Here is a 16,686-nt window from a genome sequence, read left to right on the forward strand (position 1 = left end):
AAATGCTTCCTGTATGAATGAATGAATGAGAATAAATGAACTTAAGCTGATAGAACATTGGCTGCCATGTTTTCTCATCTTACCGAGGACATTCCCTGCTTTTCAGATCTGAATTATCTGAGCCATTTGGGTAGAGCCAGCCCAGTGGTGTCTGGCTGTGCTACACTCTCCAGTCATCTGATAGGGGGTCCTAGAACAACCCAGTGAGGTGCAGACCCAGGTGGGAGCCAGTGGGGGGGAGAGAGTGAGCAACAGTGAAGGAGCTATTCAGATTCCGTCCTTTACCTTGCAATCTGAATTCCTCAGGCAATCTGAATTCAGGAGGTTCCCTTGCTTTGGTGACTTCATAACAAAACCCAGTAGAGTCCACATACCTCTGTAGATGGGTCTGGTGGGGATGTTACAGGTGCAGGTCCTGTTTAACTGACTTTTCCCCTGGCAGAGCACCCTGCTGGTATCCACGTTCCTCACCGTACAATCTGAGTTTTTTGGAGAGAAGCTGCCCACCATAGTCACTGTGGTCTGCGTGGGTAAGAAAATACAGGAAACAAGTGACCACTTTTGATCATCACCAACCATCTTAGAGTTTGATGTTACTCAACCTTTGAACCACCATAGGAAGGAGGGTGACTCAAGAGAGCTGTTAGGAAAGAGCTGTTTCATTGGTACCCTGTTGGCTCTTTTGTGAATCACATATTCCCATTCTTAACTATAGTTCCACTGTGTGTGTGTGTGTGTATTTTTCTTATCAATTTTGAAAAGCTCTCCACGTAGTTGTAGATATTCATCCTTATCTGTCAAATTTCTGATACATCTTTTCTCCTAATCTACTGGCTGCCTTGTAATTTTTTGTTTGTGGAATCTTTCGCCCTTGCATTATGTATCTTTATATAATCAGATGCCAGATGCCGGGTTTCTTGTCTTAGCCTACAAAACGCTGCCCAAACTCTAGCCTATAGACAAGTATAAAATAGCTCCATTTTCTTTATTGTTTTCTTTTTTAAACTTATATCGTTAATCCATCTGGAATTTATGTCTATATATAATGCGAGATAAGAGTCCAATTTTATTATTATCCAGATGGTTAATCAGCTCTGTCATAACCATTTACTAAAAAAAAAAAAAAAAAAAAAAAAAAAATCCAACAACTCCTTTTCCCACTGAACTGAAATACCACTCTTGCTATATATTATATTACCATATATTTGGGATTTACTTCTAAACTCTGCTCAGTTCTAAAAACCTTTTCATCTACTTCTATTCCAATGTCAATCAACTTTTTACTACTGTGGCTTTAAATATATTTAACATCTGATAAGGTGATTCTCTACTTATTTATATTTATTTTCATAGGATTTCCTAGACATATGAGCTTTAAAATAATTTTATCCAAAGAGGGTGGGGAGACTGAGTATAACTGAAATTACACTAAGTGAACTAAATATATACATTCATTTAAGAAAAATGTGTATCTTTATGTTATTAAGTATTCCTACTGAAACACACAACTTTATTTTTATTTCTTTTTGACCCAGGGTTTATTTAAGAGGGTGCGCTTTGAGCTCCCACCTTTTTACTGCTTACTGTGAATGCTATAATAGTTAAAGAAGGGAGCCTGTGAAATCCACTTTTAAGATGAGTTAAGGTTTGGTCTGTGGTCAGACTATGCTATGAGATCTAAAGGGAGGGAGTGTTTTGTGTGTGTGTACGTGTGTATACAGGCCCACGTGTGTGCACCCATGCATGTGTGAACGTGTGCACTGGGGACACAGAAAGAAAATCTTGAAAATTCAAAGTCATAAAGCAAATTCTCCCAAATGAATTATCTAAAAGAAAAGGATGACCAATTCTGTTTAGAAGGAAAATTAAAAGGACACCAACAGTGGATATGTTTGGCATCAGGTGCATAAAGAGTACCTGGTTGGAAACTGGGAAGGTGGGAGGGGAGGAAGAGGTGACCCTGCAACCCAGGATGAAGAGTAATGCTTTGCAAACCTGGAAGGGGTTTACCTTTTGTTATATTTTTGACCTCTGCCTGGACTCCCTGCATAACCACCAGAGCCTCTGTGTGGTCCTCTAACAAACTTGCTAAATCTATGCTAGTTTCTGGAGCTCACTCCCATCTTTCCATTTGCAAAAAAATCCTGGTTTGGGGTCATAGAGTCATGCTGGAAGAGAGCAACTCCTTTCAGTTCAACTTTACCAGGACTGAAGTTAAACCAATTCTAGGGAACTTAAGCATAGGAACAAACTCCAAAGCACTCCACTAGCTCATCGTCAACAGGTGTTTGAACTCCCATTCATCTGACTTCTTCAAACCCACAACATTTATATCTGCATCCCACATCTCGGCTCATGACCACATATGATTCTGTATACATACAGATCTTAAATTGATTCCTTGCTTAAATATTAGAACAAGTGTATCATATCCTATTTTACCAACTCTTTGAATTTTTCAAAATTTACTTCCATTTCCAACATACATAGTTTTTTATATAACTGAAATCATTCTACTTTGTTAAATATTTATATTAATATTTATAAAAACTTATCAAGATCCTACTATGTGCCAGCTGCTGCACAAGGTACTGAACATATCGGTGAGCCTAATAGCTATAGTCCTTGCCCTCAAAGAACCTATGGACTAGTTAAGTGTGGTCATTCCACAAGAATGGGAATGGAAGCCTGGACATTCCCTTAGAGTAGAACTGAAGGGCCACATGGTACCAGGAGATCATCAAGAGATGACAGGATCCTGGGCAAGTGGGGTGCAGTGGAAATGGAAAGAACTGGACAGATTCTGGGAACTTTTAAGAGGGAGCATGGGAAAGACTAGAGTAGGGATGTGGATCAGGAAGATCAAATGGATGAATGGAGGTACCAGGGGGACCATATACTGGGTTGGGACAGATATGTTCTTTGAGTGGAAGATTGAGATTTCAATCTTAGAGGCCTTCAATTCAAGATATTTATGTGATCCTCAAGAGGATGTGTCAAGTTGGATATGAATGAGCCAAGGAGCCATCTGGGTTGGAGACAAAGGAGATATGAACATAGATGATATATAAGGCCATAGAGTGGATAAGATTGTCTATAGAGAGGAAGAGCCATAACTGGACTTTGCACAGGTCTCTGATTTAGAGTCAAGGAGAGAAGGAGCCAGAAATGGAGGCTGAGGCTATTTCTTGAAATAAGCTGGAAAAAGAGGGAGTGAGGACACAATGGGTCAGATGGGATGCAGAGATGGTTGGAGCGTCAGCTGGCTTCATCCATGAAGCCAAGGAACTCCTTGCTCCTAAATTCTACCAGGTTGATAAAGCACCTTCTTTTACTTCACTATTCTCCTTATTGTGAACAGTTTGGTTTTCTCCAAGTTTCTAATTCTATAAATGTTATTGAAATAGCATTTTCATGCTTAGGATTTTTCTTCTTTCAAGTTAATTCTTCAGGATTCTACACCTGGAATTAGTGCTTCAAACAGAATGAATATATTTATGACTTTTGAAGCGCACTGCTGCCAAATTGCTTTCCAAAAAGGTTGTGCTAATTGGCATCACCAACAGTGGGTGTTAGCATAACTTATTATTGCTTTAATTTGTATTTATTTTATAACTAGTGAGGTTGAACATGTTTCCATATTTGTATCTACTTCTCTGAATCTCTCCTCTTGTGACAATATACGTTTTCCCCCACTTACTTTTTGGTGTATTGATGTTTTTCTTAATTTTTCCTAGCTTTATTATCTTGCAATTAATATTTTTTTCGGTGGCAAATATTTTCCTGAAATGTGTGCTTCAGTTAACTCAGTTTTCTTTATATAGATTTTGTTAAAAAGGAATCAAGTTTATGAGTATTTTTCTTTTGTTATTAAGTACTAGATTGCTTCAGAGCTAAGAAAATTATCATACTTTCAAATTATCTGATGTTCAGTTCCTTTTTTGTTAGTTCTTCTATGAGTTATCTTTTTATAAATTCCTTAATCAGCCTACAATTTATTTTTTTATATTTAATGTAACATATGAATTAAATTATGCTTCCAGAGTAAAAGCAATTATTTCGACACTTTCTATAAAGTAATTCTCTTTTCCTATATTTTTATTGGTGCATTATAGTTGTATATAGTGGTGGAATGTGTTGTTACATACTCATACATGCACACAATATAACAATATAATCTGGCCAATATCATTTCCCAGGATTTCCCTTTTCCTCCCCTCTGGTCCCTTTCCTCTACTTCTATAAAATAATTATTTTGCCTTCTCTTGTTTTACAATATCTGATCTTTAAAATTCTTACATTTATTTATGAGCTACATTCTATACCACTATTTTTAAATCAGAACATGGATTGTTCTGACTTTAAATAATATACTACATATAATATATCATGCAATATGTATGCACAACATATATGTTTACAATCTCATAGGGAATGGTCTCAACTAAATAAGCTTCTTTTTCCAAAATGTATTTCCAAAATGAATATCTTTATTATATTCTTGATCAGTTCATATTATTCCAGATGAATATTATGTTAATTTTAAGAAAATGCCTACTCATATTTCACTAGGATTCTGAAATATTGAAAATAATATCAGAAAAAATGACATTTTATGATATTGCTCCACTAGAAAAGAGAATGTTTATGAATATATTCAAGACATTTTTCATATGTTCCAAAAAAATGTTTTACTTATGATTATTTATTTATTTACTTACTTACTTATTTAGGCTACCGGGGAATGAACTCAGGGGCACTCAACCATTGAGCTACATTTCCAGCCCTATTTTGTATTTTATTTAGAGACAGGATCTCACTGAGTTGCTTAGTGCCTCGTTGTTGCTGAGGTTGGCTTTAAACTTGAGATCCTCCTGCCTCAGCCACCTGAGCACTGGGATTATAGGCATGCACTACTGTGCCCAGCATGATTATATTTTAAATGGATAAATTTCCATAATGATGGATTATAAATAGCCTCAATAGACAATGTTCTGCTATCTAATTACTATTAGAAAGAATGGCTTAAGATTCTGCAAAACACTATTTTTGATAGCTGTCCCCAATATGTATCTCCTAGCAAAAATAATTTTAAAATAAAAGATATGTACAATGCTCTTTAAATTTATGCCTGAATATTCTATTGTTTTCATGAGTGGGACTTTTTATTAATTGAAGTTAAAAGTTTGTTTTACCCCCTAGTATGGTTTTGATATTTGAGTATTTATTAAACAGTTGGCACCTCATTTAAATTTTATTCATTTGAATAATTTTTAAAGTTTACATATTTAGGTTTTGAAGGTACTCAAGCACTTAAGATTAGCAAATACTATTTTTCTATATTGCATTGCAGTAATTATTTCCCTTATTTGTTTCTTGTAATATGATTGAACAGAACTTTTAAAGCAATGTTGGTAGTATTGGTAATGATGGAATTTTTTGTTTCAGTTCAGATTAGTAAAAGAGTATTTCTAGTGTCTCTCCTTTACCAACCATGTTGTTTTGTGAGAAATACTTTTATTGCATCTTTTTTTATATCTTTATTAGTACAAATCATTTTTATTGAATTTTAACATCTCTTTACAAAATGCAGACATAACTGCTGAAATGGATCATGTCATACATACCTTTTTGCATTTGTGTGGGTGAGGTTTTCATTTGTTTTCTTTTTTTACGTGTCTCTGCCTTCCCTCCCTACCACATCAGTCATTCTACCAGGGGAGCCTGGGCTATAACGGTGTAGGAATTCTTTCATACTTTTCTATATGTGCAAACAATCATATAGAGACATGTATAAACACATATAGGGACTTTTTTAGATCAATATCAGATCATGCTATGCAAACCTGTCTGCATCTTGCTGTTTTTACTCAACAAAACCTCAGAGAAAATCCCTCCTACACTAACCGAAATTGCTCTGAATATTTCTTTTTAATGTGGATTCCATGGTGAGGATGAGGATATACTATTTTCTAGTTGCTTTATGCAAAGAAACAAAGCTTCTTGTGAACAGAGGTTTTGCATTATATGAAGGTTTTTCTGTACCTACAAAGGTGCTAGAATGTCCTCCTGGTATATCATGAGCAGTTAGCAAATTCTCTGAATTGAGCTCATAGATGGAAGCAGGGTCCACCTCAGACTGCCATCTCGGTAGGTCATGGAATTTGTATTATTTAAACAAAGAGCTGAGACTTTCAGGTAAGTCACTAATGGCCATAAGGGCAGAAAATATCTTGCAATAATGTGATCAAGAGATGGAATCATGGGCTGCGGATATAGCTCAGGTGGTAGAGTGCTTGCCTCACACGCACAAAACCCTGAGTTCAATCCCCAGCAGCACATACACACACACAAAAACCAAACCAAACCAACCCAACAAAAAACAACAGAGAGAGAGAGAGAGAGAGAGAGAGAGAGAATCAGATGCCTTTTCAACCTTATTAAAAGAATCAGTCCAGAGCTGGGGTGCAGTTCATAGTGTGGTGCTTCCCTGGCATGTGTGAGGCTCTGGGTTTAATCCCCAGCACCAGGGATTAGTTTCCATAATGATGAAAGTTGCCATGCTGGTTTAAAAAAAAAAAAAACTTTACTCAAATTACTAAATTCTTCTCTTCTTCACCTGGAGAGTAGTGGTGAGCTGGTGAGGGGAAGTGCTTTGGGGGAAGATGATGAGGATCAGGAAAGAAAGCTCTAGTGGTTGTTTGGGTGCTAAGTGTTTTTTTGAAACATCCCAGGCTAGATATAAATGGTTAGTTTATACCAGGGAACCACAGATAGGTAAGCAAATTACATAAACAGCACTGACCGACTACTTCTTCCCACTACACTGGACTGAAGTGTTGCCCTTAACGTTTTTTTAATGACAAAAGAAAAAATTCTTGCAAACTCTTAATCACTTATCAGAGGCCTGAGTATATTCCAGGATCATATTTTTTTCTACCATTCTCTGTTAGCACCAAAGTTAGCTGTTTTTCAGATTAATAAGAGAAATAAAATTTGACTATATCTACATGAGAATACCTAAGAGTGTGTGTGTGTGTGTGTGTGTGTGTGCGCGCGCGTGCATGCGTTTTGATTCCATGGAATGAACCTAGGGGCACTTTACTACTGAGCTACATCCCCAGTCCTTTTTATTTTTCATTTTTGAGACAGGGTCTCACTAAGCTGCTTAGGATCTTGCTAAGTTGCTTGAGGCTTGTTTTGAACTTGCAATCCTCCTGCCTCAGCCTCCCAAGTTGCTGGGATTACAGGCGTGCACCACTGCATCTGGTTACCAGAGCATCTTTTATACTAAATTTATTTATCTTTGACTCGGGGCAGGGAGAGCTCATAGGAAGGCCCTGGCCCAAGACAACAGAAAGTGACAACAACCAAATAACTTTAAATCCATGAGTTCTGATCAGTTATGACTTGAAAGCTTGATTCTTTTATTACTTATCACTCATTAAATGTTCTGGCTCCCCTTGATTAAATGTTAAATCATCTTAAGTGGTATGGTTCTTGCTATTTGAAATGGCAAAGTGTAAGGGAAAAGGGAAAGTGGCCCATTTCCTTGTTAATGTGACATTCAAATAAAACACATCGGTGCAACAGACAGGTCAACTGGCTGCTGATGGGGACTCTGTACAATTATTCATAACACAAGAGCCATAATTAGGGAGAAAATGTCTCCTTGCAGCACCACTGAGATTGCCGGGGGAGGAATTCCATTCTCCCACAGGGCAGGGCTGGTATGTGCATCAGAAAATGCTTGAATATGCTCATCGCTTTTTTTCTTGCATCCCAGGACGGGAGCCCTGGCTTTCCAAGGGACCTTGCTTGCAACAGTCCCTGCCCATATTGGTTCTCTCTCCATCTCTATGACATTGCTTGAGGCCATGTTGATAGGAGAGTTGCTAGGAGAAGCCTGGACACATTAGGATGAGGAACCGCAGAGCAAAGCTAAATTCTACAGTGCAGCCACTTGTAAGGAATCTTGTGGACCATAAGTCTGAACTTAATTTCTCTATGCTTTAAAGTTGAGATGTAATTCTACTACATTGAAAAATCCATCTTTATGCAGGGCTTGGTGGTGCACAGCTGTGACCCCAGAGACTGGAAGACTGAGGCAGGAAGATCTCAAGTTCAAGGTTAGCCTGGGCAACGTATTGAGACTCTGTCTTAAAATAAAAAAAGAAAGGACAAGTGGTGCATGCCTATAATCCCAGTGACTCTGGAGGCTGAGGCAGGAGGATTGCGAGTTCAAAGCCAGCCTCAACAATTCAGTGAGCACTTAACAATTCAACAAGAACTGCCCAGTGGTTAAGTGCCCCTAGGTTCAATTCCCTACATCTCTTCCCCTCACCTCCCAATAAAGAAGTCTATCTTTTCTTTACATTCAGTTATAGAAGGTCATCTTTATGTAGCTCCTCAAGATGACAAGCTCCATGTGAGCAGGACCATGAAGTGACCTGGTTATTTCTATACTCCTAGCACCTTGTAGAGTGGTGGCATCTGGCAGACACTAAGAATTCACAGATAAAATGAATGGACTCATATTTCATTAATAGATATTTTAAGCTCAGAAGGAAGTTAGCATCTCTTATGCAAAATGAGGCAATACTATAGAAGTAAAGAAATTAAAATCTTTCCTCTTACCTTATCTCTGCTGCTTCGAATTATCTGAATTTTAGGACATTTTTTAGCTCCATAGGAAACATCCAGCCAGTTTTCTGACTGCCCTGAATTGACACAATCTTCTTGAAAAGTACACCTAAAACAAACAAAAAAGACACATCAAGACAGCACCCCCCATACATGCATTAGTTACAACTTTCTCATACTTGGCTTCAGTACAAAATGCTTTGTACAGTGGATTATTGATTTAAGCGAGAATAGGAACATGATGCTGAAATCATGAAAAGCAACAAGAAAACAGTGTTTTTTTTCCCCCCATCATGTCTAGGAGTAGAGAACAAATGTCGACAACACGCTGAACTTAGACTCCTGAGCCATCTCTCAAGTTGACATTGCCAAATACATCCAAAGCACATCCATTCTCAGATTCTGAAATAAAGAGTTCCTTTTTAGAAATACCTATCAAAGAGAAGCCCGAGAAAGGGTTTGCACATTGTATAAATTTTAGCTTTGCATTCATTCCCAGAATGTCTCCCTATTCAACTTATTGGGCAATTTGTGCTGTGTTTAGAAAAAAAAAACAATAAAGCTACTATTTTGTGCTTTGTAGGATGATAATTAAATAAAAATATTTCAAGGGCAGAGTCTGCCCAAGAATTTGATAAGGCATTGCACAACCATCTGCTACATAACATTTGTTTAGACAGATACCAAGTTATCTTAAAAGATATGGGTGAAACATTTTTCAGGGCCACTTTTCCAGGTCAGCCTCAGACGATGACCTAAAGAAGTCTCAAGTGAGGCCACGGCCAACTACTTTGATACACAGATGCTCAGAAGCTGAGAAGGGAGATCACTCGCTTGCCTGGTGTGTAGGTCACTGTAGGTCACACTAGCTTGGGGAAAATCTCTATCTCACCAGATGGGCCACCAACCCAGCAATGAGAATGAACAGCGAGTGCCATCTTGTCTTCAAGTGGCAGAGATATTCCACTGAAAAGTATCAAAGAAACAATAACACATTTCTGATGTGTAATCCACCTCAAGGTCAAAGGTTAAAATGAAGAGCTGGTGAACCAAGGACAGGGAGTTTTGTTCTTTTCTGAACCACTGAGCTACACTTTCAGTCTCTTTTCTTCTTACATTTTTTGAGACAGAGTCTTACTAAGTTGCTTAGGGCCTCGCTAAATTGCTGAGGCTGGCCTTGAACTTGCAATCTTCCTGCCTCAGCTTCCCAAATCGCTGGAATTATAGGTGTGGGCCACCAAACCCAGCTGGAAGTTTTCAAAGAAACTAACACATGAATGGTGAGACCAAAAAGCAACCAAAGGATGACTATATTCATTTCTGGGAAATTCTTGAGTGGATCTGAAGGGAACGAGGTCTGATGGGCCAAAGAGTGTATCTGACTTCAAAACAATTTTATTTCTTCTTCTTCCTCTTCTCTCTCTCTGATTCTTAAAAATTTAGGCTTCGTTGCTTCAGGTTTGAGCTCTGAGCTAATTTGAATATGGCAAAAATAGAACAGAAAGTCAGTGAGTTTCACTAAACATCACACTTGAGCACAGTAGGTTAGAATGTCGTCTTCTGACATTTTGGGGAACCCCACTCCCAGGAGCACATCTGTGTCCCAATTCCCCCTACCTCTGGGTCGGTTCCTACTCCAACATCATTACCAAAAGGGATTTTCATTAGCAGTTCTCCAAAGCCATAAATTTATCTGACCCTTGATGGCTTGCTCGTCCGTCACGGACATTAAGTTCAAATTAAACCGTCTCTCAATGTCAGGGAGAGTTTGCAGCACAGGAACAAGGTACTGCTGCATTGAAACAGAATGACGAGGCGGCTTCCTTATTTGTGTCTAAAAGAGATCATGACTATCAAAAAACTCCCTGCCTCTCATGGGCACTCTGGTTTGTAGATGGCTCTTCCTCTACCTCTAAGGAAGAAAAAACAACAACCAAAAAAAAAAAAAAAAGACAAAAAACCCCCTAAAGCTAATTCTAGAGAGAATGGAGTACAAATATTTTTTTGTAGGCTCTTAATGCTGCCTGGGAGTCAAGGCCTAAGGCTGCCAAAAAAACAAGTGTAAAATATTTCACACAAATAGTGCTGCGATTTGCCAATTTGTAGGCAGGAAACTGTAGTGCCACTGAGTTATCACTCCGTTTTCTGAACTCCTATAGCAATTCTGGTCGGAACCACACGTTTTGGTATTTAATCATATGCTGCCTCGAATTACAACTTAACTATTTCATATGTCTATGTCATCTCTTCCAAAGTAGGGCACTTAGCTCCCCAAAGGAAGGGTGAAAACCTTTTCTATTTCCTCAGCAGATCCCTCAGGGTCTGGCAGCATGATATGCAAATACTAGAGTTTCAATAAATATTTTTGAATGAGTGGAGGAAATATGAAATCTCTATAGGTCCTTTCAATTGGTGATTCTTTTTTTTTATGTCTAGAGTTTTGATTTATATCTGACTCCCCTTTATGGTAAAAGGAGTATGTTTAACATCAGCTAAAAGTTTGAATCTGAGAATCAGATTATTTTTAAATATTTTTTTAGTTGTCAATGGACCTTCATTTATGTATATATGGTGCTGAGAGTCAAATCCAGTGCCTTACCCATACTAGGCAAGAACACTATCACTGAGCTACAACCCCAGCCCTGGTTTATTTTATTTTAATATTTATTTTCTAGTTGTAGTTGGACATAATACCTTTATTTTATTTATTTATTTTTATGTGGTGCTGAGAATGCAACCCAGGGCCTCCTCGCATGTGCTAGGCAAGTGCTCTACCGCTAAGCCACAACCCAAGCCCTATTTTTTTTTTTTAATATAAAGATAAAGGGGAAGGCTGGGATTGCAGTTCAATGGTAGAGCACTTGCCTTGCACATGTGAGGGCATGGGTTCGATCCTCAGCATCACATAAAAATAAAAAGAATAAAGGTATTGTGTCCATCTACAACTGAAAAACAACCTATTAAAAAAATAAAGGGAAAAGAATAGATAATGAACCTTTCATATCCAATTTTGTAAAACAAAATCTAACCATGCTAAGTACCTAAATATAAATTCCTTATTTACATAAAAAAGGATGCCTCTGAGATTTCTAAATGCCCATTCCTTGCCTCTTACCAGTTTGAAAAAATTAAAAATTGAAAAGCAAAGCAAACCATGACACCAAGAATGTATAACCAGATGGTCAACCAACAACAGCATCTTATTACTCCTCAAACACTGCAGATTGTAAAGTCTTCACGACAGCACGTTCCCCACACGTTCACATTTCTTGAGGAGGGAGAGCAGATCTTATAGCTCCCACGTTTTAGTAAACAAGCCCAAGTACTTTGAAATAATTCCTTTCGAAAGCTATCACTCTCAGTCCTGCATATCCACAAATGCAATGGTCAGGCACATAAACTCTGAAGCCACTGCCCAAAGACAATTAAATTCTCATTGTCAGACATGACTCTTGGTGAGGCTGAGCCCTCGGTGAGGCACTCTCAAATGGGCTGATTTCTCCACTGGCTTCCTTTCAATTTCTTTAGGCCCTGGATAGGAGGGAAATTGGATTCGGAGTAGCATGGGTAGGTTTTGGGAAAAAAATGGTGGAGATATATTTGTTTTCTTTGCTTATGCTATTACTTTTGCCCTAACCTCTCCTGAGGATCTGTCTTTTTATGCTTTGTGTTGCTATAACAGAATACCTGAGATGGTGTAATTTATAAAGAATAGAGATTTATTTCTTGCAGTTCTGGAGGCTGGGAAGTTCAAGGTCAAGACTCCTAGATCTGGTAATAGCCTTCTTGCTCTATCACCCCATGGCAGAATATGGGAGGGTGAGAGAGAGTGAGGGCAAGAGATTGAAATCATAGCCTCAAGTCCTTTACTTTTGTAAGTGACATTGATCCATTCATCAAGGTACCAACTCCCAATATTGTTGCACTGGGGTTTCAGTTTCCACATGCTTTCGCGGGAGCACATTCTAACTAGAATGTTCTACATCTAGCCTCCCCAATCTACAACCTTCTCACATGCAAAAGACATTCATTCCATGCCAATAACCCCTAATTCTTAACTCATTCCAGCACCAATTTAAAAGTCTTAAGTCCAGAGTCTCATCTAAATCAAATATGGGTGAGACCCAAGGAATAATTCATCTTAAGGCAGACTCCTCTCCAGCCATGAGCCTGTGAAATTAAATAAGTTACATGCCTCTAAAAGATTCCAAAACAGCGATGAGACAGGCTTAAGACAGACATGACAACTAGGCTTTTTTGAATCTGCTCTTCCAAATATTTCCAGCCTCTACCCATGACCCAGTTCCAAAGCCATTCCCATGTGTTCAAACATTTGTTACGGACAACAGCCCTCCAGGGGTGCTCCACCACTGAGCTACACCCCCAGTCCTTTTGATTTTATATTTTGAGACACAGTCTTGCTAAATTGCTGAGGCGGGCTTCAAACTCATTATCCTCCTGCCTCAGCCTCCGGAGTATGTGGAATTACAGGCATGTCCCACCACATCTGGCTGTCTTAGTTCATTCTGTGCTTTTACAACAGAATTCCAGGTAACACTGGGTAATTTGTACAAAACAGAGATTTCTTTCTTATAGTTCTGGAGCTTGGGAAGTCCAAAGTTGAGGGGGGCTGCAGCTGGCAAGGACCTTCTTACTGCATCATCCCATGGTGGAAGGTGGAAGGGCAAGAGAGGGAAGGGTGAAGATCAAACTCCAGCCTCAGTCCCATCATGAGGGGGGAGTCGTCATACCTAGTGCCTCCCATGAGGCCCCACCCCCAACACAGTTGCACTGGAGTTTAAGTTTCCAACACACATTTTGTGGGATATATTTAAGTCATAGCAGGATCTCTCCAAAAGCCCTAGGATTCCACTGGATATTTTATTTTTCTAGTTCCTATTTCTGGCTAGATCTCATGCCGACATGATAAGAGTCAATAAGTAGACATGAGCCCATTTCCAAACTAAAAAAGAGAACCTGCCTAAATGCAAAGAAAAGATCACCCGAAGAAATACCAAACAAACAAAACTTAATTTAGAAACAAAAAAGCTTTCACCTGGTAAAAAAATACTTCATGGGGAAATAAGTGCATGAAACTATTTAAGCAGGGCTGTCCCTACAACTAGTTGGCTATAAAATCTGCTGTGGAGATCAATTTATTCAAAATAATGATAGTTTGATATTATCACTCAACTATAAAAGGACATGAATCTTCCCCTCCCCCATTCCTAACTCAGAAAAAAAGCATGTTCCAAACACATACAGGTCCCAGATGATGGTCATGGAGGTTCCAGGCCCTTGTTTCTATGTTTGCTGTGTGAAAATCAGAGAGTATTTTCATACAGTGAATTTGTCTCCTGTGTACGTGGAAATCTGTGACTCGTAATATCCCTGAGTAACTACCCCACCAAACAATGGCACCGAGGGAATTTTTCTCTATAACTGGCACTGTCCTGACTATTTACAATTAGTTCTCAAATAACATGAGAACAGAGGCTCAGAGACATACAGTAACATGCCCAGGTCACTCAACTGTCACACTGCACAAGTCTGACTTCAGAACCACATACTTGGCCACCGGGCTGCCTGGCTTCCTATGAACCCTGACCACCATTTAATCAAATTAGAGATAATCAGAGTTCCCACTGGCTTCCTGTAACTGGAGGGTGGGGCTTGGCTAGGAAGAGATAGGGATGGAGGGGCCACAGGACCAGAGAACAGAGAAGGAGAGACAAACCTCTAGGAATGAAGACGGTGGCAAGGATCTGGGAGGGAAACCCAGAGGCAAGGATTCTAAGAGGCTTTAAATTTCCATCCATCACTGGTAACACAAAACATCCAGCTAGAGGTTAAAATTCCAGGCAGCCCCAGACTTATAAATCCATTGTGCTCCAAAAAAGAGATTGCTGGTAAACCATCTGTTTACAATATGGAATATATTTTCCCCCATAGAAATAATGTTATAAACAGTGATTAGGTTTCCAGGTTAGGCCACAAAACCTATTTATCCATAATGTAGCTTCAGTACTATATATTTGCAATAAAAGAATAGCAGAAAACAACGAGTTTGCAGTCATCTGCATTATATAGCAGTTTTTCCTCTTCTTTACTTATTTGTGTTTCTGCTCAGCTGGTAGTCTGGGAACGGTGCCCAGCTGGATCGACTTTTAAATTTATTATTACTGTATTGTATTTATACGGCATTTCTATTTTTTAATGGGCATGGCTTAAATTATTAATTGTTTTCATGCCAACAAAAAAGGACAGGGAGACCCACCTTGGAAAGGGGCTGAAGCTTCAGGCAGGTGAAATGCCCATGAGCTGGGCTTGGGGGACCTTGAGAATCTGACTCTATTAGGCTAGAATCTCTCAGTAAAAATTTACCACTTACTCAACCTTGAAATAGAAACTCTGAACTCAGAAATGTAACTTCTACTTCCTGCCACTAGAATTCCATCAGCATCCTCTAATCCAATTGTTCACCAGGAGCAGACGGTCCCTGAAGGAATCTGATAACTAAACATCAGGTAATTGGCTTGAATGTGGGGGTGAGTGTGACCTGTTCCGAAGATTCTTCACCGATATAACATCAGAAAACTTTTAATGAGAAAACCATCCAGCTTCTCCCTCTTGCAGGGAATGGGGTCCACGCTGGCGGATGGTTTCGCTACGAGAGCATTCCAAGGTCTTTTGCTAAGTGATTTGAAACAGATGTCTACATCTTTAGGAAATGGAGGAATCAGGTGGCCTCTAAAATTGGGGGACTTCTCATTACAATTGCCAATCTACGAGATGAAGAAACCAAATTCCACAGAATGAAAGAGAACAGGAAGTCACTGTGACAAACTAAACTCTGAATTAAAGGTCCCCAGAATCAGGAAAGGGGAATGCCAAAATACAAGACCAAAATAACTTGCTAGGAGAGCTGAAAAATTGGATCTTCATCGCTGGAACCCTAAGTCAGTCTACATGATACAATTATGCTAATAACAAAGACAATTTAAGAGATTTTTTTTTTTAAAGCAGAAACATCTAACACTCCACGCAATGTCTTTTCACATGATTTTATTCATTTATTCTTCACAACAAACCTATGAAGTAGCTACTGTAATTGTCCCTGCTTTACAGATAGGGGAAACTGAGGCATAGGAAGATCCATATTGCTCTCCTGAGGTCACAGAGTTAGTAAAGGGAAAAGTTGAGAAAAAAAACCAGGCATTGCAGTTTCCAAGTCCATGTTCTTATCTACCCCATATTGCCTCTTGCAATAAATAACATCGTCTGAGTCCTTCAGCCTTAGTCTGTTTTGTACCGCTATGACAGAATGCCACAAACTGGGTAATCTACAAAGAACAATTTTATTTCTTACAGTTCTAGAGATGTGGGTCCACACCTGTCAAAACCCTTCTTGCTGTATTATCCCATGGTGGAAGGCGGAAGGGCAAGAGACAGCACACTTGTGCAAGAGAGCAAGAACTTGAACTCTCAGTCTCAAGCCTTTGATCACTGACATCCATTCACTTGGGAAGGTGGAGCCCTACTGACCTAAGCACCTCCCCTTAGGCTCCACCCACAACACTGTTGTGCTGGGAATGGAGTTGCCAGCACATTGTTTTTGGGCCATGCAAAACTGCAAAAAATTAAATAAGTTTCTCTGCTGCAGGTCTCCTTGGAGGCTTAACTATGCCCTGTGATTTTGCAAAGCAAGAATGAGGCACCATCTTCAAACTCTTATGGAGGGTTGTTTTGAGGAAGTAAAATTTCTAGTCATACACATTAGGAAACACTGCCCAATTTTGTTTAATGAGCATCAGTCCATGTGACAGGACAAGTTTGAAAACTTGGTGCTTTTTTTTTTTTTTTTTTTTTGGGCTAATTGAGTTGGGTAACTCTCATACCCAACTGATCATGGCTTGTTAATTCTAAGCATCTAACCTCTGCATTCCATCTCATCCATTACCTCCCTGGGCTCCACAGGAGTCACCCAAGGCCTCTCATCTTCCAGCCTCCAGTGCCTCTAATCAGTCTCCACTCCCACCATAT

General features: G+C 39.1%; 1 protein-coding gene across 1 annotated transcript in view; it reads right to left on the reverse strand.

Moving 5' to 3' along the window:
* The window catches only part of Plxnc1 (plexin C1), a 147,043-nt gene that overhangs the window by 84,202 nt on the left and 46,155 nt on the right, over nucleotides 1-16,686 (reverse strand). The window contains exons 5-6 of the mRNA XM_015482588.2: nucleotides 8,638-8,752; nucleotides 375-522 (exon numbers count right to left, since the gene is read on the reverse strand). Of these exons, the coding sequence (XP_015338074.2) occupies nucleotides 375-522; nucleotides 8,638-8,752 (263 nt within the window). The remainder of the gene's footprint in view (nucleotides 1-374; nucleotides 523-8,637; nucleotides 8,753-16,686) is intronic.

The sequence above is a fragment of the Marmota marmota genome, unplaced genomic scaffold (assembly GCF_001458135.2).
Source record: "Marmota marmota marmota unplaced genomic scaffold, marMar, whole genome shotgun sequence".
Lineage (NCBI taxonomy): Eukaryota > Metazoa > Chordata > Mammalia > Rodentia > Sciuridae > Marmota > Marmota marmota.